The 18,364-nt window shown below is 46.8% G+C and overlaps 1 protein-coding gene across 5 annotated transcripts in view; it reads right to left on the bottom strand.

The window, feature by feature from the left end:
* The window catches only part of VPS54 (VPS54 subunit of GARP complex), a 541,872-nt gene that overhangs the window by 175,722 nt on the left and 347,786 nt on the right, over positions 1-18,364 (bottom strand). For all 5 annotated transcript variants that reach the window (XM_085612543.1, XM_085612546.1, XM_085612547.1 and 2 more), the window contains one exon: positions 8,953-9,016. In XM_085612543.1, coding sequence (XP_085468669.1) covers positions 8,953-9,016 — 64 coding nt within the window. The remainder of the gene's footprint in view (positions 1-8,952; positions 9,017-18,364) is intronic.

Genomic DNA, 18,364 nt, shown 5'->3' with positions numbered 1-18,364 from the left:
CCCTAGAGCTCATGGGTGTTTCACCTTACCTGCTTTTAAAATCACCTAATAAAGACACCTCATACATCCAGAATCCCTCTGGCAAGGCCTTATTGGAATGGCTTCCTGACTGCCACTCAAACCCTCAAAATGGAAAGGTAAGCATGTACATAAGTAAATTGCTGGTCTGTCTAATCTTTTTTAGTTGACTTTCACCGACATAATAAATAATTGTATTAAATGCTAAAGCTGCTAAACAGGTTCACAAAAAAAATAGCAGTGCTTCAAAATAAAGAACAATTTATTAGCCAAATAACATACTTAATATTCAAATACAATCCAGTGGAAAACAGTAAATAGTTTAGCATACGTTAAACATATAGGATAGAAATATTTAAATGTTAACCTCCCATATCTTGTCTTGCTTAGTATCAGGCCACCGCTAACCCAGGTCCACCTGAAGCCCACCACCTGTGAGACAGATCTCTTGGAAGACAACGATTCGGAAGCCAATGACTGTGGAAGTGAGCAACAGATATCTCTGACAGCATAGTCATTGCGTCACAGAAAAGTATCTTGCTGGTCTGCGTCTAAAGCACGCATGGCCATTGTTGAACAGATCTACAACTATTGTGCCACTATCACTCTCCTTTTGAGGACAGGGAAACCAGAGCTGGACAGCAACTTTCCATCTTTATTTGCTTGTCTATAGGCAGCCTGTACTGACCATATCTCTTTCCATTGATATTTTCCCACATTCGGTTTCAATTAGGTTGTAGAGTTTTTTTAAATTTCATTTATTTACAGCATTTTTCAAAACATGTGCAAAAGAGAAAGCATATATAGCAACATCCTATTTTATCTTTTTTACCAATATGGGACAACTCAACACCAACAGGCTTCCATTCTTTAGCAAGACCACTACCATTCAAGGAGAACAAGCATTAAGTGGAAAGAATGACTTCTCAATTTACCCACAGTAAACCTAGTGACAGAAGTCTGGTAGCACAAAAGCAGAGTCCTTCAGCAACCAGGAAGTGGATACACAAGCACTGCCTTTGCAGCCTGATCTCTTCCCTTTCAAGTGTACCCCAAGGATTATATGTATACCCAGAGACAAATGTCTGGTAGGGCAAAAACAGAGTTCTTCAGCAACCAGACAGGGGATCCACAAGAATTTCTTGGCATTCTGTTATCTCCCTTTTCAAGTGTGCCCCAAGGGTCATTATATGAACACAGCAGACCTGTCAGACAGGATTTGACACAGTAGTGTAAAAAAAGGATGCCCAAAGCTCCCAACCTGCATATTCTGAGGAGTTCAGAGCAGTTATCCCAGCTGAATCAGGTCGGCCTTTTATTTGCTCCTGTAATGCATTTCTAACTTATTCAAGGCTAATCACTGGCAGGGGCATATTTTAATTAGTCTTCTGACAGGTCAGGCATGTAAAGAGTAATTTTCTAAAATGTACTTTTACTTAATATTTATAAAACATACTAATTAAGGCTGTTAACAGATTCTGCCGTGGTCTACCCATTCCTTCTTCAGTGGGGTAATTTCTCTACATGGCGCATGGAAAGGCACCTAGGAGTTACTGGTGCTGGGAAGCTTTCACAGGAATGCCCCCTGGCCACCATGCTCCTTTGGCCCCCAGCGGGCAAAGGCACTCCAGAGGCCGCACGCTCTTGTGGTGGCTGTTAGCGCAGCACTACTGTTCGTCCTCCCCCACAGACACTGCACCAATGATTTAGTTGGTTTCCCCCCCTTTTCATTTTGCTTAAGTTATATTTTCATTAGGTAGTTGTTAAAGAAATAATTGCCAGTGGAGGGGCATAAGTTAGGAAACTGAGCATTGGAACATCGTACCTCTGTTTAAAGTCCTGACATGATATATATATATATATATATAAATATAAAAGCAACTCTTATATTTTCTAAGACTAATGCAAAGAGATTACCTACCCCATTCTGCTTTACTCTGGTTCCACATGATTACCAGGTTCCACTCTACTAGCATTTACCTTCCAACCCTTTACATCTCCTCCCTTCCTCACCAGACATATTATCTTGCCACTGCCTCAAGTGCTTTTTCCACTTCCTTCCCACATCACATTTCCTTCTCTGCCTACTGAATGCCATCGGTTACAGAGTCCCTGCTCTTCCCAACTGCCAGTTCACGTCTAAATACCATTTTTCATTTTACTTTTAGACCTTTCACATTTTCTTTTGCATCCCAGTCAGCCTCAGTTCCCTATTCTGTTGCCTGAGCTGGTTTGCAACAGACTCTGCATCTACATCTGAGACATGAGTAAACAGTTGTACATGATGGCACTAAATTGAGGGCCTTTTGCAGTATTGAAAACGGAGTGTGGTTACCAAAAAACAAATGCCATTAAGTGAATGTTAAAGAAAAGCGATCTGTTCTTAGATAATCCATTTCGAACGTGATTACTGGTGCTTGCAGGTGCTGTGCATATCCCTAAATTGATACGGCTGTTGCAAACTTTCCTAATTGGCCTGATAGATCCAGGGTATTTCAACAAAGCTCTTTTTTTCTAACCCTTTAAAAACTATAAAGGGGGGGCGTGGCTAGCTGCCGAGTGTGATGGCCGCAGCCTGAAGGAGCTCCGGGGGTGAGACCGTCCTCCCCGCCATCCGTTCACTGATCCGCGTCTTGCTGTGAGCCAAAAGTCAGCGCTCACAACGCTGGAACGAAGCGACGCCCAGCGCCGCCGCTCCGGAGTCTCCCCGCGGCCGGTGAGGCAGCCGGCGCCGTGCGGAGAGTTTGGGCCGAAGCCGGGGCCTCGATTGGGGAGGCGCGGACCGGATGCTGCACGCAGGATCCGGGGTCGCCGCGTAGCTGTGCCCCCTGCCCTGACATCGGGCGGACTGCGCCGCTGACGACCTGCGGGTGCTACCTTTGGCCTGGCCACCCTGGCGGACGCCACACTTGCCACACAATCCATCGGAGGTGCCGCCGAGCTGGTGAGAGGGGGGCGGACCGGCGCTGTGGAGGAAAGCGGCGACTGCATGGCACCTGCGACACAGGGAGTGTTGGGTCTGGCCGCCAGGAGTTTCCCGGGACTGCTGTAGAGGCTCGAGCGGCTGTCAGATGCTCCCGGTCTGCACAGTCTAACGCTTCGGATACGGAGGTGGTGCTCTGCGGGACTGAGGCGGACCACACTAGCTACGGCAGAGGGAGCGGCTGGGAGTGGATTGGGGGCACACGCTGCTGTTGGTGCCCTGGACTGCTGGTGAGTTGCTCGAAACTGTGCATTCCTGTGTCCGCCTCGCCCCCGCGACGTGCCGGTGCCGGAGGAGTGGCGGCCTAGGGCTCAGCGAGGAGTGAGAGGGCACCTGATTTTCGCCATGTTGCGGATACCCCCCTGCGGGGCCTGGTTCCACTATGAGTGGCAAAGGGAGCAGGGCGCATCAGCATGGGAAACTGGATAAATACGCCTATACTAAAGACTCTGCCCCATCGACGGCGCATGCCGATCGCGCCGAGGCGGCCCCCGCTACCACCAACCCGCCTAAAGTGACATTAGAGGATATCATGGCCGCCCTGACCAACGTGCAAACGACGGTGGGGTCGATCTCCACGGACGTGACACTCCTCCGGGCTGACTTTCAGAAAATGTCCACCAGAGTCACGGAGGTCGAACAGGTGACCACTACTTTGACAAAAGACACCAGCTTGCTGCTTCAAAAAGTGTCGCAATTAGAGGCGGACAACAAACGCATGTTTGAGAGGCTTGAGGACCAGGAGGGACGCTCCCGCCGCAACAATGTACGCATTACGGGCATTCCGGAGAGCGAGGGGAGCCCTGCCATGAATCTCTACGTGGAGAACCTTATCAAAAATGAACTGCAGCCCAGGGGACTATCTGCCTTCTTCTCGGTGGAGCGGGCGCACAAGGTGCCCGGGGGTAGGCCCAGGGTCGGGGCTCCCCCCCGGCCGGTCTTGGCCCGCATTTTCAACTTTCGCGATCGTGATGCCATTCTGCAGACGGCCCGCGTGGCTCCACCATTGCGTGTACAGAACTCCCAAGTGTCCTTTTTTCCGGACTACACGGCGGCTGTATCGGCGCGCCGGCGGAGCTTCTTGGAAGTCAAAAAGTTGTTTAGGGCCCGTGAACTTTCCTACTCTATGCTATTTCCGGCCAGGCTGCGAGTGGTGGCAGATGGAAAGACCTGGTTTTTCGAATCACCGGAGGAAGCGCATGATTGGCTCGAGGGGTGGCGGCGCGTGAAGCAGTCAGGCCGTCCAGACAGGCGAAGACGTCCGCCTGGCGAGGCGCCGGACCCCACTGGCCGAGATGATGCCCTGGAAGCTGCGGCCCGGCTGCAACACGAGGCGTAACCCACAGGCGATAAACTTTGACTCTCTAATGGACGATGTGGGGTAAGGGGGATGTCTCCGGGGTGGCTATGCATTCCTAATGTGGCTCGGAGCATATCAACGCTCGACAGGGGGATGGCTCGGGTCTTCCTCGGACCTCCCGTTCCCTGCGCACAAGTTAGGTGTTGGGATATGGGGTCGAAGCACTCTGCTGAGTTGGGGTGGCGGGCAGTTCGGAGTCCGCATGGCAGGGAGGCAGGGAGGGGGTTGGGGGGAACGGGGTTTTTTTTCGTTCTTTTTTTATGTCTAAGGTTCAAATAGACAGTAATGTTTGCAATGCAGTACACACAGCCACTACAGACCGCATACTGCGCGTGGTTCATTGCGCGCTGCTCCCCCCCTGGCGCATTGGGTATTGCAGCGAGCAGTACACGAGCCAAGCACAGCACGTACGACCTCCGTCGATGTCTCCATACGGTTAGTTTCCCACTGTCCCGGCTGCTGCGATGGCTGATATAGCGCAAGGGCAGACTGATATGATCCCCCTAACTCCGATGCAGCCCCTCTCCATGCTCACGTGGAATGTGCGCGGTTTAGGCGATAAAATTAAGCGGGGCTTGGTCCTTCATAGCCTTAAGAGGTGCTCCCCGGCGGTGGTTTTGCTGCAGGAGACCCACCTCACGGGCACTGCGAGTAAGGCCATGGACAGGTGGGGATACAAGATGGCGGCACATTCCGAATTCTCCTCTGGTTACCGAGGGGTGGGCATACTGGTTAAAAAACAATCCCCCCTTATCATACGCAGAGTTAAAACTGACGACTCAGGGAGATTCGCGGCGATCATCGCCCAATGGGAGGGGCGGCCCCTCAATATTGTCTCAGTCTACATTCCCCCTGCACTGCACGCCGTGGCGCTCCCTGCGCTGAGCGGCTTTCTGCTCGATCTGCCGGAGGGGGAGCTCCTTATGGGAGGTGACTTTAATGCGGTTGTAGACGACTTGCTGGATCGCTGCCCGGCGCGGACCGGGGGAGCGGGACCGTCCCGACGCGGGAGCTTCTTTGAGGCACTCGGGCTGATAGATATCTGGAGGCTGCGTCACCCTACACTGCGTCAATACACGTATCATTCTGGGGTGCATAATAGCCTGACTAGGATCGCCTACTTCCTGGGTTCGGTCGGCGGTCTCCAAAATATAGAAAGCGTGGAAATTAGGTCCAGAGGAATATCGGACCACTCCCCTATACTCCTGCGGTATACACACCACCGCCTGGCTAGACGCCGTGTCTACTCAATCCACCCGGGATATCTTCAGGTCCCCGCCATTAGCACTGCACTTGGGAAGTCAACGAGCCTGTACTTCCAGGAAAACGCATCCTCTGTCGCCTCTCCGACTACCCTTTGGGAGGCGTTCAAAACAGTTCTAAGAGGGCAGGCCATAGCATCCATTGCGGCGCATAAACGCGAGAAACACCTTGAACTGCAAGCGTTGGAGCCGGATCTCAGTGCGGCAGAATCGCACCAGGCCGCAAACCCTACTCCCGAGGTCTCCCGCAACCTTCGTGCTGCGCAGGCAAAGTACAAGGAGTACCTAGTGGAGTGTACCAGACAGCAGTTGGCAGCCACTCGGCATAAAGTCTACGATGTCGGGGACAAGACAGGGAAGCTGCTGGCATGGCTGGACAGACGGGACAGAGGCAGTAGGTGGATAGCGCAGCTTAGCTCGGGTGAAGGGCAGGTAGCGACTGACCCGCGCGAGATAGTGCGCATCCTTGCAGGTCATTTCCGAGTGGTTTACTCTTCCGCTTCCTCCATGTCGGTGGAGGAGGCGTTGGCATATATTACGGATCTGAATATGCCCAGACTCGCCCCCGAGGCGGTGACGGCCTTGGAAGCCGACCTCACTGTGGACGAACTGCAGGCCGCGGTGGTGGCGCTGCAGTCGGGCAAGGCGTCGGGCCCAATGGCATACCGGTCGAGCTGTACAAGCGGAAGGTGGAGACGCTCACACCCTACTTGCTCAATATGTTTCTAGACAGCCTGGAGAAGGGCGAACTCCCGCCCGATCAACGTACAGCCACCATAGTGTTGATACCAAAACCGGGCAAGCCGGCGGATCAGTGTACATCCTATCACCCCATCTCCCTGCTCAATGCGGAGGCGAAGATCCTGGCGAAATTACTGGCGACTAGACTCGCACCGTACCTGTCAGATGTCGTGCATCCAGACCAGTCTGGTTTCATGCCCGGCAGGAGTACGTCCCATAACCTGAGGCGGCTACACAATGTGCTGGCACGGGCGGATCGCGTGGAGGAACCAGCGGTGCTTTTATCGTTGGACGCTCACATGGCGTTCGACATGGTCGAATGGCCCTTTCTTTTCGCGGTACTACGACACTTGGGATTTGGGCCCAAGTTCTGTGCCTGGATCCGGCTTCTTTACACCAAGCCGGTGGCTCATGTAGTTGCTAATGGGCATATGTCGGAGGATTTCCCCCTGACGCGGGGTACGCGCCAGGGGTGTCCCCTGTCGCCGCTGCTTTTTGCCCTTGTACTCGAGCCGCTGGCGGCGTGGATCCGTTGGGAACCCATGATACGGAAACTTAAATGGGCGATCGACTGGGAAGACCGAGTTTCTCTCTACGCGGACGACGTATTGCTGTACCTGGCCTCCCCGCGCCGCTCCATATTAACGCTGCTTAACATCTGTGATGTCTTCGGTAAAGCATCCGGTTATACTATAAATTGGACCAAGTCGGTCATGTATGTGTTGCGCGGCCCTCCACCTTTGCTACCGGCAGATTGCCGGCTTAGATTGGTGGAGGGGTCATTTAAATATCTGGGTATACAAGTCACAGTAGACCCGGCGGACTTTCTCCGGAAAAATCTTCAGCCTCCCTTGGATCGTCTCAAGCGAGACGTCCGTCACTGGGGAGCGCTACCGCTGACCCTACTAGGGAGGGCGGCGCTATTTAAGATGATGGCCCTGCCCCGTTTCGTATATGTGCTGGAGAACACGCCGTACCCAATACCACCGACGTACTTTCGTTCGGTCGCGGCGCAGGTGACTGGTCTTTTGTGGAATAGCGGGCCGGCGCGTATTGCGCAATCCAAACTGACCCGCGGTTGGTATGACGGAGGAATAGCACTCCCCGACATCCAGCTTTATTACTGGGCAGCGCAGTTGAAGGTTGTCAACCAATGGATCCACGTCTCCCACTCCGACCCCGCCTTTAAGGCGGACAGGGATATACTAGGAACACGAGGTATGTTAGCGCCCCTGTACGACGGGAGGCTCACCCCAGAATTGTTCGGCCCTCTGAGGCAGACTGTGGCCATATGGCACGCGGCCCAGGCCAGGCTGGGGTTTAGAGGAGTCCTGACTCGGCTCACGCCCCTGTGGGATGCGAAACGACTTGGGAGGCTCAGGGGCTGCAGGGGCTTCGATAAATGGGACGACATCGGAATATCCACGGTGGGCGACATGTGGCAGGGGGGTGCGGTAGTCCCCTTCACGCGCCTGCAACAACAATACCAGTTGGCGCCCTCGGAATGGTTCCGTTACACGCAAATCAAACATGCCTTACTGTCAACAATAGAACCTGGCGCAGCTGTTCCTGAGGCGTCGCCCATGGAGGATAGATTGCTAACAGATTACATGTACAAAAGGGCTACGTCCCTCACGTACCGCAAGCTCATTAATAATCTACCTGACCCTATGGGACCCTTGCGTGAGAAATGGTCCAGCGATGTAGGTGAATTTGACGATCCGGATTGGCGGGATGCATTGGCGTCACCACGGGAGGCAGGGATCCCCTCCAGACTTAGGTTGGTGCAGCTACGGATTCTCCACCGCTCTTATTACACCAGACACACCTTGCACAGAATGGGTAGGGCACCGAGCCCATTCTGCCAACGTGGATGCGGGGAGGTGGGCACCTTCTTTCACACCATATGGGAGTGCCCCAAGATCCAAGAATACTGGAGGCGGGTGATGAGGACACTGTCCCAGACGGGGGGAGTCTCGCTGGTACCAGAGCCTAGGCGATGCCTGCTAAATGTGTGGGAACCTAACGACTTAAGCCGCCAGGCTCAGAGTTGGGCTACGCTGGGGATTGTGCTGGCCAAACGGAACATAGCCCAAAAATGGGGTGTGGGGGAGGTGCCTTTGCTGTCAGTATGGAGAGGGGACATGGATAGAGCTATGCTGGCTGAGCGCTCGGTGTTCATCAGGAGGGGGTGCCCCCGAAAATGGGATAAAGTGTGGGGGCCCTGGAATAAATACAGAGGGAGCATTTGCGAACCACCTCCACTGCTAGAGGATGAGGCCTCTGAATTGGACTGAAGTGAGAGACCTTGAGACATACTCCTGGGGTGTGGCTGCCGGAACAGGAACAGTGCGCAGCGGTACTGCCGAGGGGGGGGGATATAGTGTCCAATGCGCAAGAGTTTGCTGATGTGGCATTAATGTATACCCTAATGCTAATGCTTTGTACTGTTATATATCGAAACAATAAAAACAGTTTAAAAAAAAAAAACTATAAATGAATTATGTGGTTATCTATCACTAATACTCTGATAATAAATAACAAGACTAAACTCGTAAAAGCATACTGCTTATGAATCATCATCTTACCCAACTACTGCAAACTTTTGTCCTTCTACAATAAGGAAATCAGATGGCTTTCGCTCTTCAGCAACTGCAATCAAAAACAAGAGAGGGAATTTTTGTTGTTGTTATAACACATCTTTATTAAAACACAAACTAAAAACAGAAAACAACACCAATACAACAGGATATAAATTACAAGTCACTATTATTAGGTCTTAAATAGAAATCAGTCTTTGAAAAAGAAAGTTGTTGGTGAAATTTAGAAACTACAGGGTATTCCCAAGTACGATTGTGTAAGATTATGCCATGATTACTTACCAGTAATCTTCACTAGTCTGATATACCTTGCTCGTTACATTACTGAAAGAGGGAGTCATGGCTGCCTACCCTGGATAATAGGTGGATCACAAGAAAGAACATTTCTCCCCTTTCCTACTTGTCAGTAACAGAAGATAATCACTCAAAAAACTACAGCTGAAAGTATGCTGCCGCCAAGCTCTACTTTTAATTGAAAATGGGGTTTAATTTTAAATCACTACCTCATTATTTTCTGTGGGATGGAGTTGCAGTATCAGTAGTCGGCCATGTGTGGTGCAGGACTTATCACTATTAGGAGTAACATTCACATTCTGGTTGGTTTAATATGGAGCTCAGAGCTCTATTTGTGTATTAGCAGCCTGGATGTTGCAGTCATTTTTTTCTCTGAAGAACTGGCTGAAAGCAAAATAATAATCACTACAAATGTCAGTACCAGACAGCAGAGATGTCTTGAGCATGTACTGATTCATTACTTCTTTTTTCCTTCCTTCCTTTCCTTCTTTTTATGCTTATGTTTGGAAGCGGCAATAGGGGAATGTTTTGTTACTGAACCTTCACCCTTTTCAACTCTAAACCATCGCGGCCAAGACATTTCACCAGAACATAAACACCCTGAAAAACTAAGGGGCAGCAAATGTGGGCTTGACCTTCTTGTGAAAGAATTTGCCTAAGACCTTCTAACAGCTCTTCTCAGGAAAACAATAAAAACCTCTTTTTACTGGAACCAATGCCATGAGTAGTTCCTGATACTGTATTAATGTTGTCAGGTATCAAAATGTATTCTGGTACCAGAGAAATCCCAGTCTTGTGACTGTCTGTACACTTTTGCTCGAAACAGTACCAGCTACCAAGGTTCCTCCAGTATGTCTGTTTACAATGTTCAGTGCCAAATTTCATTGTAGCATGTGGTATGACTGGATTTCACTTTGGCCTCTCAGAACTTACCTCACTATTGTGTGATTGTAAGAGGACAGTAGTGGGTAGAAAGGGATCGAAAGTAGCTTCTAAAACAATGAAAGGCAAAGGAGGTGTGCTTGATTAGTGATCAAAAGCAAATTATTTATTCATTTGGAGAATGCAGAAAGAGCTATCCCATTAAAAGAATGCAAATGCTACCTAACAACAAAGTTTGAAAGAAACCTTCAAAAAGAACGCAATGTTCCTTATCGATTAGTTTTTGGTGATCTACTAAATTAAGATATTAGTAGCACAAACAAATATCAAATATTCCGTTTGACTTATTAGAATGGAAAACGACTGGAAAATGGTCTCTAAATCTGCGTGACCTCTTTTCCCATTCATATTGGTAGCAATACACCCTAGAGCAGGATTTTGTCAAGAAGCATGACTGAGTCCATTTGAAAGTCAGATTTAAAGACTAGTCAAATCACTTTCTTAATCAGTAAATATTAGAAATTCCCGAACAGTATTAGAAGACTAAAATTCAACAAAATTGTAAAATATAGATTTACAAATTAACTGACTCCTCATGTCCCTAGAGCTGAGAAAGACTCTGAAGGGACTGCAGAACAGTTAGAAGAACTGTATCACCAATGGCAAGTTAGGCTAACTACCTTAAATGAAAATAAAAAGGCTTTGACAGAGCAATCAAGGTTCAGCCAAACATAGGACCTTATTACAATGTCGGTGGGACCGCCACCGACAGGATTACGGGGGTACCGGGGGGGGGGGGGGGGGGGGGGGGTTTTGGGACAGTGTGAATCCTATCCCTCCAAGGCAGACAGCACCTGCGCAGGCACCGCCAAAGGGTATAGGATGTTCCTTTCCAACTGCTTTTTCATGGCGGTCCAACCACCATGAAAAGGAAGGCAGAGGAAACGGACTTTTTGGGGCCCCACGCAGGGACCCTGTCCCCCGTTAGCCACTGCTGAGTGACCCTGGGGGCACATGTAGTGCCCCCCACACATCCATGCACCGGGAGCCAGGCACCACATGGTGCACATTCATGCACTGTGTGCCAGGCACCAAGTGCTTTTTTTCTACTGCGGCTTGTGCTGCGGTCCTTCTACTTGGCGCAAACAAAAGTCGCAGTAGAAAACAGCACTTTCCAACTGCCTTCACAGCGGTCTCATCTGAATTGGATGGATAGAACCACCGACACATTGTCGGGAGGTCTCCTGCCCGCTGAAAAAGCGGTCGGAACGACTGCCATCATAATTAGGGCCATAGTCTGAAATCCATAAGCTTGCCAAGAGATGGCAAAAAAATCAAGCTTAAGACCCCAAAGTTAAGGTGAAAGAACTAAAGAAAAGTTATAGACAACACATTTCACAGCCCCAAAAAATATTTATCCAAGTGACAATTGGAGGCAGAGCACTTTCAAACAATTATTCATGATTCTCAGTGAGGCTGACTTCCCAAATAAGATGGGTTCCAAGGTGTCATATGAAAAATAAAACTGACATAATAAAGCAAAACTATTTTGATAAGGAGGCCGTTAAGAATAACAGGTAGAACAGACAAGTTCAACTCACCCACTGAGAATGACAGCAATAGAAAGCTTGTTCATTTGCCATCTGTCAGCTCCAAAAACTTGGCAAAAGTATTCCGGAATGCCACCAGCCCTTTCCTCACCAGAATATAGTGTCACTGCCAGATCAAGCTTTTAGTAGTGGATGAGAAAAGGAAGGGTGCCACCGTAGACTACTAATGTCCCCCCTTGCCTACAGAGGAACAAAAGCTACGGTTTTGAAGCAGAGCCTGGGCTTGCTTCCTTAAGTAGTTGTAGTTCTGATTGCACCCAATAATGAAATTTAAGCACTAAAGAGGTCAGACAGAGGCATTCAACAGTAGGCATACTTTTATTAAGCCTCTTAGTCAATCCGTCCACTTTTTTCTCCAAATGTTTGCTGGTCATAAAGCATGTCAGTCTTCCTTAGTCAGAGGACTCAGAGTAATTGTACTTGAACAGCAAGGGGGAAATCTGGTCTTTTTAGTGGAATGTTGCATTGAGGAAATGGGCCTCCAACTGAAGAGCTACTAGTGTTTAATGTTAACATTGTAAATGCTATGAATAATCAGAAAGACCCTATGACGCTATGCTAGGTACAATAGTCACCTCTAGTGAAATAATTCTGGCAGCATTCTGATGGATACCACATACAGACGTACACTTAGTCTTGATTTTACTGATGAATATCAATTAACTATGCATTATGGGTGTCGGGATCCATTACGAAGGTCAGCTTAGCATCCCGCTACTATGGCTTATGGGCTTTCATCTACTGCCTGACGCATTATCTCCCACACACAATGTCTCTCAGAACCAACAAACCACCTACGATGATTGTCTCTGTTTCAGCATTTACAAAATTGGAAGAGGGATTTGCGTCCATTGGGGCGGATGTAGAATACTTCCCCGCCTGGGCATTCAAGTCTTCACCTACTCTTGGGCTCCCTCTATCACCTGCACACAGCTTATTCTAGAATGCATTGCATTTCAAGTGCACAGTATGGTCTCAGGCTACCAGCAAGTCTACAAGAATGTTTACAAGCTATCACTTTAGACTCCTACCATTTTAAAAACAACCAACCTCTGCCACAATGTCATAATACAATTCAGCAAAGTGCAGCACACTCAAAGTAGGCGTCTAGAATCCTTTAATCATGATGTTATGAAATCCTGACAGATTAGTAGAATTAAAGTGCAACATAATGCCTTCTCCTCAATGAAGCAGGAGGCTTCAGATCCTATTCAACTCACAATTACTTTGCAGAGACATTGGAGATGCTATGCGTGTGTATGAAGAGAAGCACAATGCAGTAAGTGGATAAACTTCCTTAATATCATACATGACTGACTGTCAACCACACTGCTGCCCAAGGACACCCTATACGACAAAGAATATGTGAAAGACTCCTTTAAGGGAAGGTTGACTTGTACAAAATCTTCAACCAGGCCAGCTATCAGCGATAAGAAACCTGAACACAAATCTATTACAAAACTAAGAGTGGGCACAGCAGCAATCTCTCAAAATATTGGTCTAATTTCAGTAAATGTGAAGACACAAACAACATCTTAATAGCAGTGGGCACATGACAGGACAGCAGTTGATGTATTACTAAGTCAGCAAAATGGGTCGGACAGGCCAAGTTAAACAAGTTATATTTGTAAATTAGGACTAATGACCTTTCTAATTGTGCCTTTAAAACTATACTTATTCAACTAGTTTATTAATTGGTATTTTAACTATGAGAAATATTTCTACTAATCTTGATTGTGAGCTCCTGTTTCTATACATTTTGCACGCACTGTCTCCCATGTTCTCTTGCCTGATGCCCACTAATGTATTTTAATGTTTCTCTACATTAAGGTGCTGTTTATGCCCCATTACAATCTAGGTGCAACATACGGTGGAAACTGTGCACCTAGTAAATACCGACTGTGCAGGGTTCAGTATTTATCAGATGCATATTTCTCACCCTATTTAGAGTTTCAAACCTTAGAACTGTAAATAATGCACAGATTTGGCTTTTTCCTCCCTTCCAATGTGCATAAACTCAATTTAGCATTATTTGTATTTACTGGGGTGCGCAATAGCCTGCCGGGTTGTAATCTTTATTCAGGTGTAAACTATCGAATTGCTCCCACAAATATAATCAGGTCTTAGTCTCTCAGGTTAAGGGGGACTTCCAATGAAAGGCCAAATGAGTCACTCTTTAGGTGCTTTTTTCTATGCTACACAACTACTGCATTATGCTTCCTCTAGGTCTCCTTGATCCATATGCAATATGTTTTAGGCTCCTCTTACCACGTGGTCTCAGTCCAACCACTGTATGCTCTAGTCAGCTTAATTCCACCGTTGTCACGCTGACGACTCAATATCATTAAGTTGCTGCCCTGTTTCACAGATACTGCGTACTCCTGAGTTCACTCACCATTTTTGAAAGTGTTATACAGTGAGAACCATGTTACTCCAAACACTCAAGCGTTTGACAAAGAAGAAGTTGGACATATGTTTAAACCTGATATGTCACATTGGGCAAGGGTTTGCAAACAAAATTAGTAAGATTAATCTTAAGCACATCAGAAAATTAACATAAATGTATAATAACCATCTAACATAATTAAAACAAAGAATCTAAAGGCTTGCATAAATATATAAAAAAGAGTTAGTATGCTTTCCCAGATCCCCTGCAGGTGGAGAATTATGTGATAGTATACATCCCAAGAGAAAATATGTAGGTCTTGATTCTAATATTATGCCAATAACGCATGGGGTTCATGATCACCTAAGTAGATTCATTCTATCACACTTTAAGTCTGAAAGATGCTCCTTTTATTGTTTATTGCAGTATCTTATAAGAGCTATTTCATCCCGTTTTTAAAGGTCTTGAACATGGCTGTTTGTTAGCCTGGTAAGATGGCATTCCTAATTTTTGGTGGCGTTCCTGGAAAGCAGTGGTTATGTTTTTTTGCTTACTGAATTCAGGAATTTCTATAGAGAGAATTTCTTTGTTTCTGAAGTGTTTGCTTTTTCCTAGAATGTTTAATTTTTTATTTAAATAGTAGGGCTCGATTTAGGGATGCAGGGCAGCAGATTCCACAGCCCTGCTGTGAAAATACTAACGCATGAACTTGTGTCCTTTAGTCTTTGGGACTAAATATTTGATGTTGCACAGGGCGAGTCGTTGCCATGGTACGCAGTTGGCCATTTGTCTTACGCAGTCTTGAAGAGAGTTTTATATTTAGAATGAAGCCTAGTGATTTTGCTTGATTTACAATAACCTGCTTAGTTTCTAGAGGGTTTGAGCACTGAAACAGGTTAAGAGCATGACTATTTATTTTTAGGAGTGATGTGTCCAGGTTTAGCTTTACAAAGTGGTTAAACAGTCATGACGAGTGTTCATGAGGCCCATTTTGAATGTTAGCTTAGGTTTAGATATTGTTGAGTATAGTCAGCATACTTATAGACATTCAGACCGATATCTCTTAATTCTTGGTTCAGATGTTTGACATGTAGGTTGAAGAGCGTGAGGTCCCATAGAATCTTGTGGATCTCCATGAGGGGAAAACAAAGCCTGATAAATGTTCCCCTATTTTAATTCAGTTTGATCTATCCATTTTTCATTTATTAACTTTGTTTCGGCCTCTAGGGCCATAAAAGTACAAACAGTAAAAGCAAATGACATGCACTTGTGGTTAAAGATTAGGATAACACACAATCATCTTCTAATGCAGTGATCATCCCGGAAATAAAAAGAACAAAACACAGAGTACGTAAATGCAACAGGGATGTGAAATTAATCATAATACTATCATCAACCTGTTAAAAACAGAATAAAAACAACCATCCTAGGATAAGCTGCAGTCTAAAATTTTACACAAGATAAAACTGTAGGACTAAGGTGCGGAGCCCAGAGCATGGGGACAGAATTGCTCGACCTACGCGAGTTCAATACAGTTGGTATTCCCTGTATAAGCTACTTTAAACAGGCCCGCCGAATGTGCCACATGCAGTTTAGGAATCGAGATACAGCAAAAACAATAGGTGGGGGAGTGTCATACTTTAAGACTCTGTAGGCCTCGATTCTGCGCACAAATCCCAAATTCTTGCATAGTTGGATTATCCAACACAGCGGATAAGCAGGACAGAGGAGCAGGACAAGCAGTTCAGACTCCTCCTTATATTTACATGCAGGACATTCACCCGTTTGATCTTTCACCCATTTGCTGGTGTGCGCTAATAATGGGAGAGTCCCTATTCTAAGTTGCACATACAATTTCCTGGCCAGTGGAGGTTGGATAAAATCCAGAAAGTTTTCTTTGCTGAATACATCTTTTACTTGCAAAACTTCTATTGTCAAACGACCACATGAGGCACTTTCTTGGCTAGACACTAGTTTGGCTAATCTATAGCAGTTAGCTAGTTCCAGCCTGGAAATCGTGGCACATGATGTCTCGGGTGTTCTCCAAAGGCCCGGCTTACCTAACTTAAAGGCAAGCTCCCTTATGTGCCACAGCCATGGAATTTTCTTGACCATGCAAATGGATAAAAGCTCAGTTAGCTCTGCCCTATAGGCGAACAGCTCTGGGGTCACCCATATCCTCCGCCAGAAAGTTAGAGGTCTCAGGGCAATTTCTTCATCAAGGGGCCTGAAGCCCAGGTCCATGCGAAGGGGAATGAGGGGGGTGCTACGGGGTAGGCCTATAAGCTGACGCATAAAGTTGTTCTCCACCTTGATCAGATTAGTGGTAGGGCAGTGCCCCCACAACTCCACCCGGTATAATGTGGCACCCCTTGCTTGCACTTTGTAAATCTCCACCACAGGGGCGGCTGGTTTAAAAACTGAAGTTCTATACGATTTCATTATACCGCCCACTGTCTGGATTAGCCTGAGTCTTGCTTTGTCCAATTGTGGACCCCATTCAAAATGCTCTGACAGGGTAACTCCCAGATAATCAAATATCTTCACTCTTTCCAGTGTAATGCCGTGTAAAGAAGGGTTTGGACGGGTCTTGTGAGGGGAATTAAAGACCATGTATTTAGTTTTTGTTAGGTTAATCTCTAGCCCTCGTAATTTGCAAAAGTTGGCAAAGCCATCTAAAGTATGCTGGATACCCATTGGTGATTTTGAGAGTAGCAGGGTATCATCTGCGAACATCAGCGCGGGGACATTCCCCGAAACTAGCTTGGAGGCATCATTGTCCTCGATTGTTTTAAGGTGGTCAATAAGACCATTAATAAAAAGACAAAATAAAGTAGGGCTAAAACACATCCCTGCCGTACCCTCTTTTGGACAGGGAAACGGGAAGTGAGATTCCCATATTTTCCACAACGTACTTGTGCAAAAGTCTCTGAGTGTAGCCTCTCTATGACATTTAGAAGATAGGGAGGGATCCCAAGGTCGCTCAATACCTTCCAGAGTTTCTCCCTGGATACGAGATCGAAAGCAGACTTCAGGTCAACAAAAATTAAATAGAGACTGCCACCCTCTATAGTCAACCGTTTTCCAGAAAAGTAGTTGTAGTCTAAATATCTGGTCTACGTTTGACATTTTTGACCTGAAGCCGGCCTCGTAAGGGCTATTGATCTATCCTTCAGATATGATGTGAACCTGTCTAAGGCCACCAATCCTCATCCCGTTTTGAAGAGTATGCTGGTGGGTTATGAGGTAACCCATTGCAGGTGTGAAATTATTGTTATATGCATTTGATAAGCTGGTGCAGGGGTTGTCTTGGTCGTACTGTTTTGGAGTTTGGAATATAAAAAGGAATTTGATGATGGTGTAACTAATCAAAAACAATAGTCTCCTTAACTATTACTTAGAACTCCTTTGCTAGAATGTGGTCTAAAGTTTTGTCTCTTCTGTGCGAGGGAGTTTGAGAACTACAACAGACGTCTGTCTTGCAGAAATTATGCCAGCATGCTTGCCAAACTTCTGGCAGTATCACCTTAGTGGATGTTGAAATAGCTAAGTATTCTTTTGTTTGGATCTTTCATATTCTAATTGAGAATAAGTTCCCTAGCAAGATGTTATTCTGTCCAGAACTCTGATAAGTAATACTGCAAATGATGGCATTTGTAGTATTTATTTACATTACAGAAAATCACTGGTCTCTACAATAGTGAGAACCCATGCATTACTAACAACCTCCTACCAAGTGCAAATGTATTCACTGGCCACTCTCTGGCACCAGTACCAGCAGCACATGCCGACAGCCTTCCAACTCGTATCATGCTTCTCAGTGCTCCCAGTTTCTGGTCAAATCAAACCGTTCAGTTCAAAGTGACAGAGCAGCAACTGTGCAAATCAGAGCATGCCGTACTGAGCCTGCTGAGATGCTAGTGGCATGGAGGTTCTCAATAGGCATTGGGTAGAGCACTTAGCTCAAATTATAAGGACACAAATTACTTCCTTCTCTCACTTAACCTGTCTGGGGCAATGGTGAGGTTAAAGGGGGCTCAGCTGGATACCTATAAAGCTCTGCCTCTAGACTCAGTCCATCATGGTAAATAAACGTGCATGTGTCATGTCACTTCAGAAGTTCTCAAAGAGATAAAACCAGAAATTAAAGTGTTCTACATATTCAAGCAGTCATACAAAGCAAATACTTTCAAAGTGAGAGTCAAGGCAATGTGACCGATACTGGTAG

This window comes from Triturus cristatus, chromosome 6, assembly GCF_964204655.1.
Source record: "Triturus cristatus chromosome 6, aTriCri1.1, whole genome shotgun sequence".
Taxonomy (NCBI): domain Eukaryota; kingdom Metazoa; phylum Chordata; class Amphibia; order Caudata; family Salamandridae; genus Triturus; species Triturus cristatus.
Note: the sequence above shows the minus strand (reverse complement) of the source record. Positions and strands in the feature narration are given on the sequence as shown.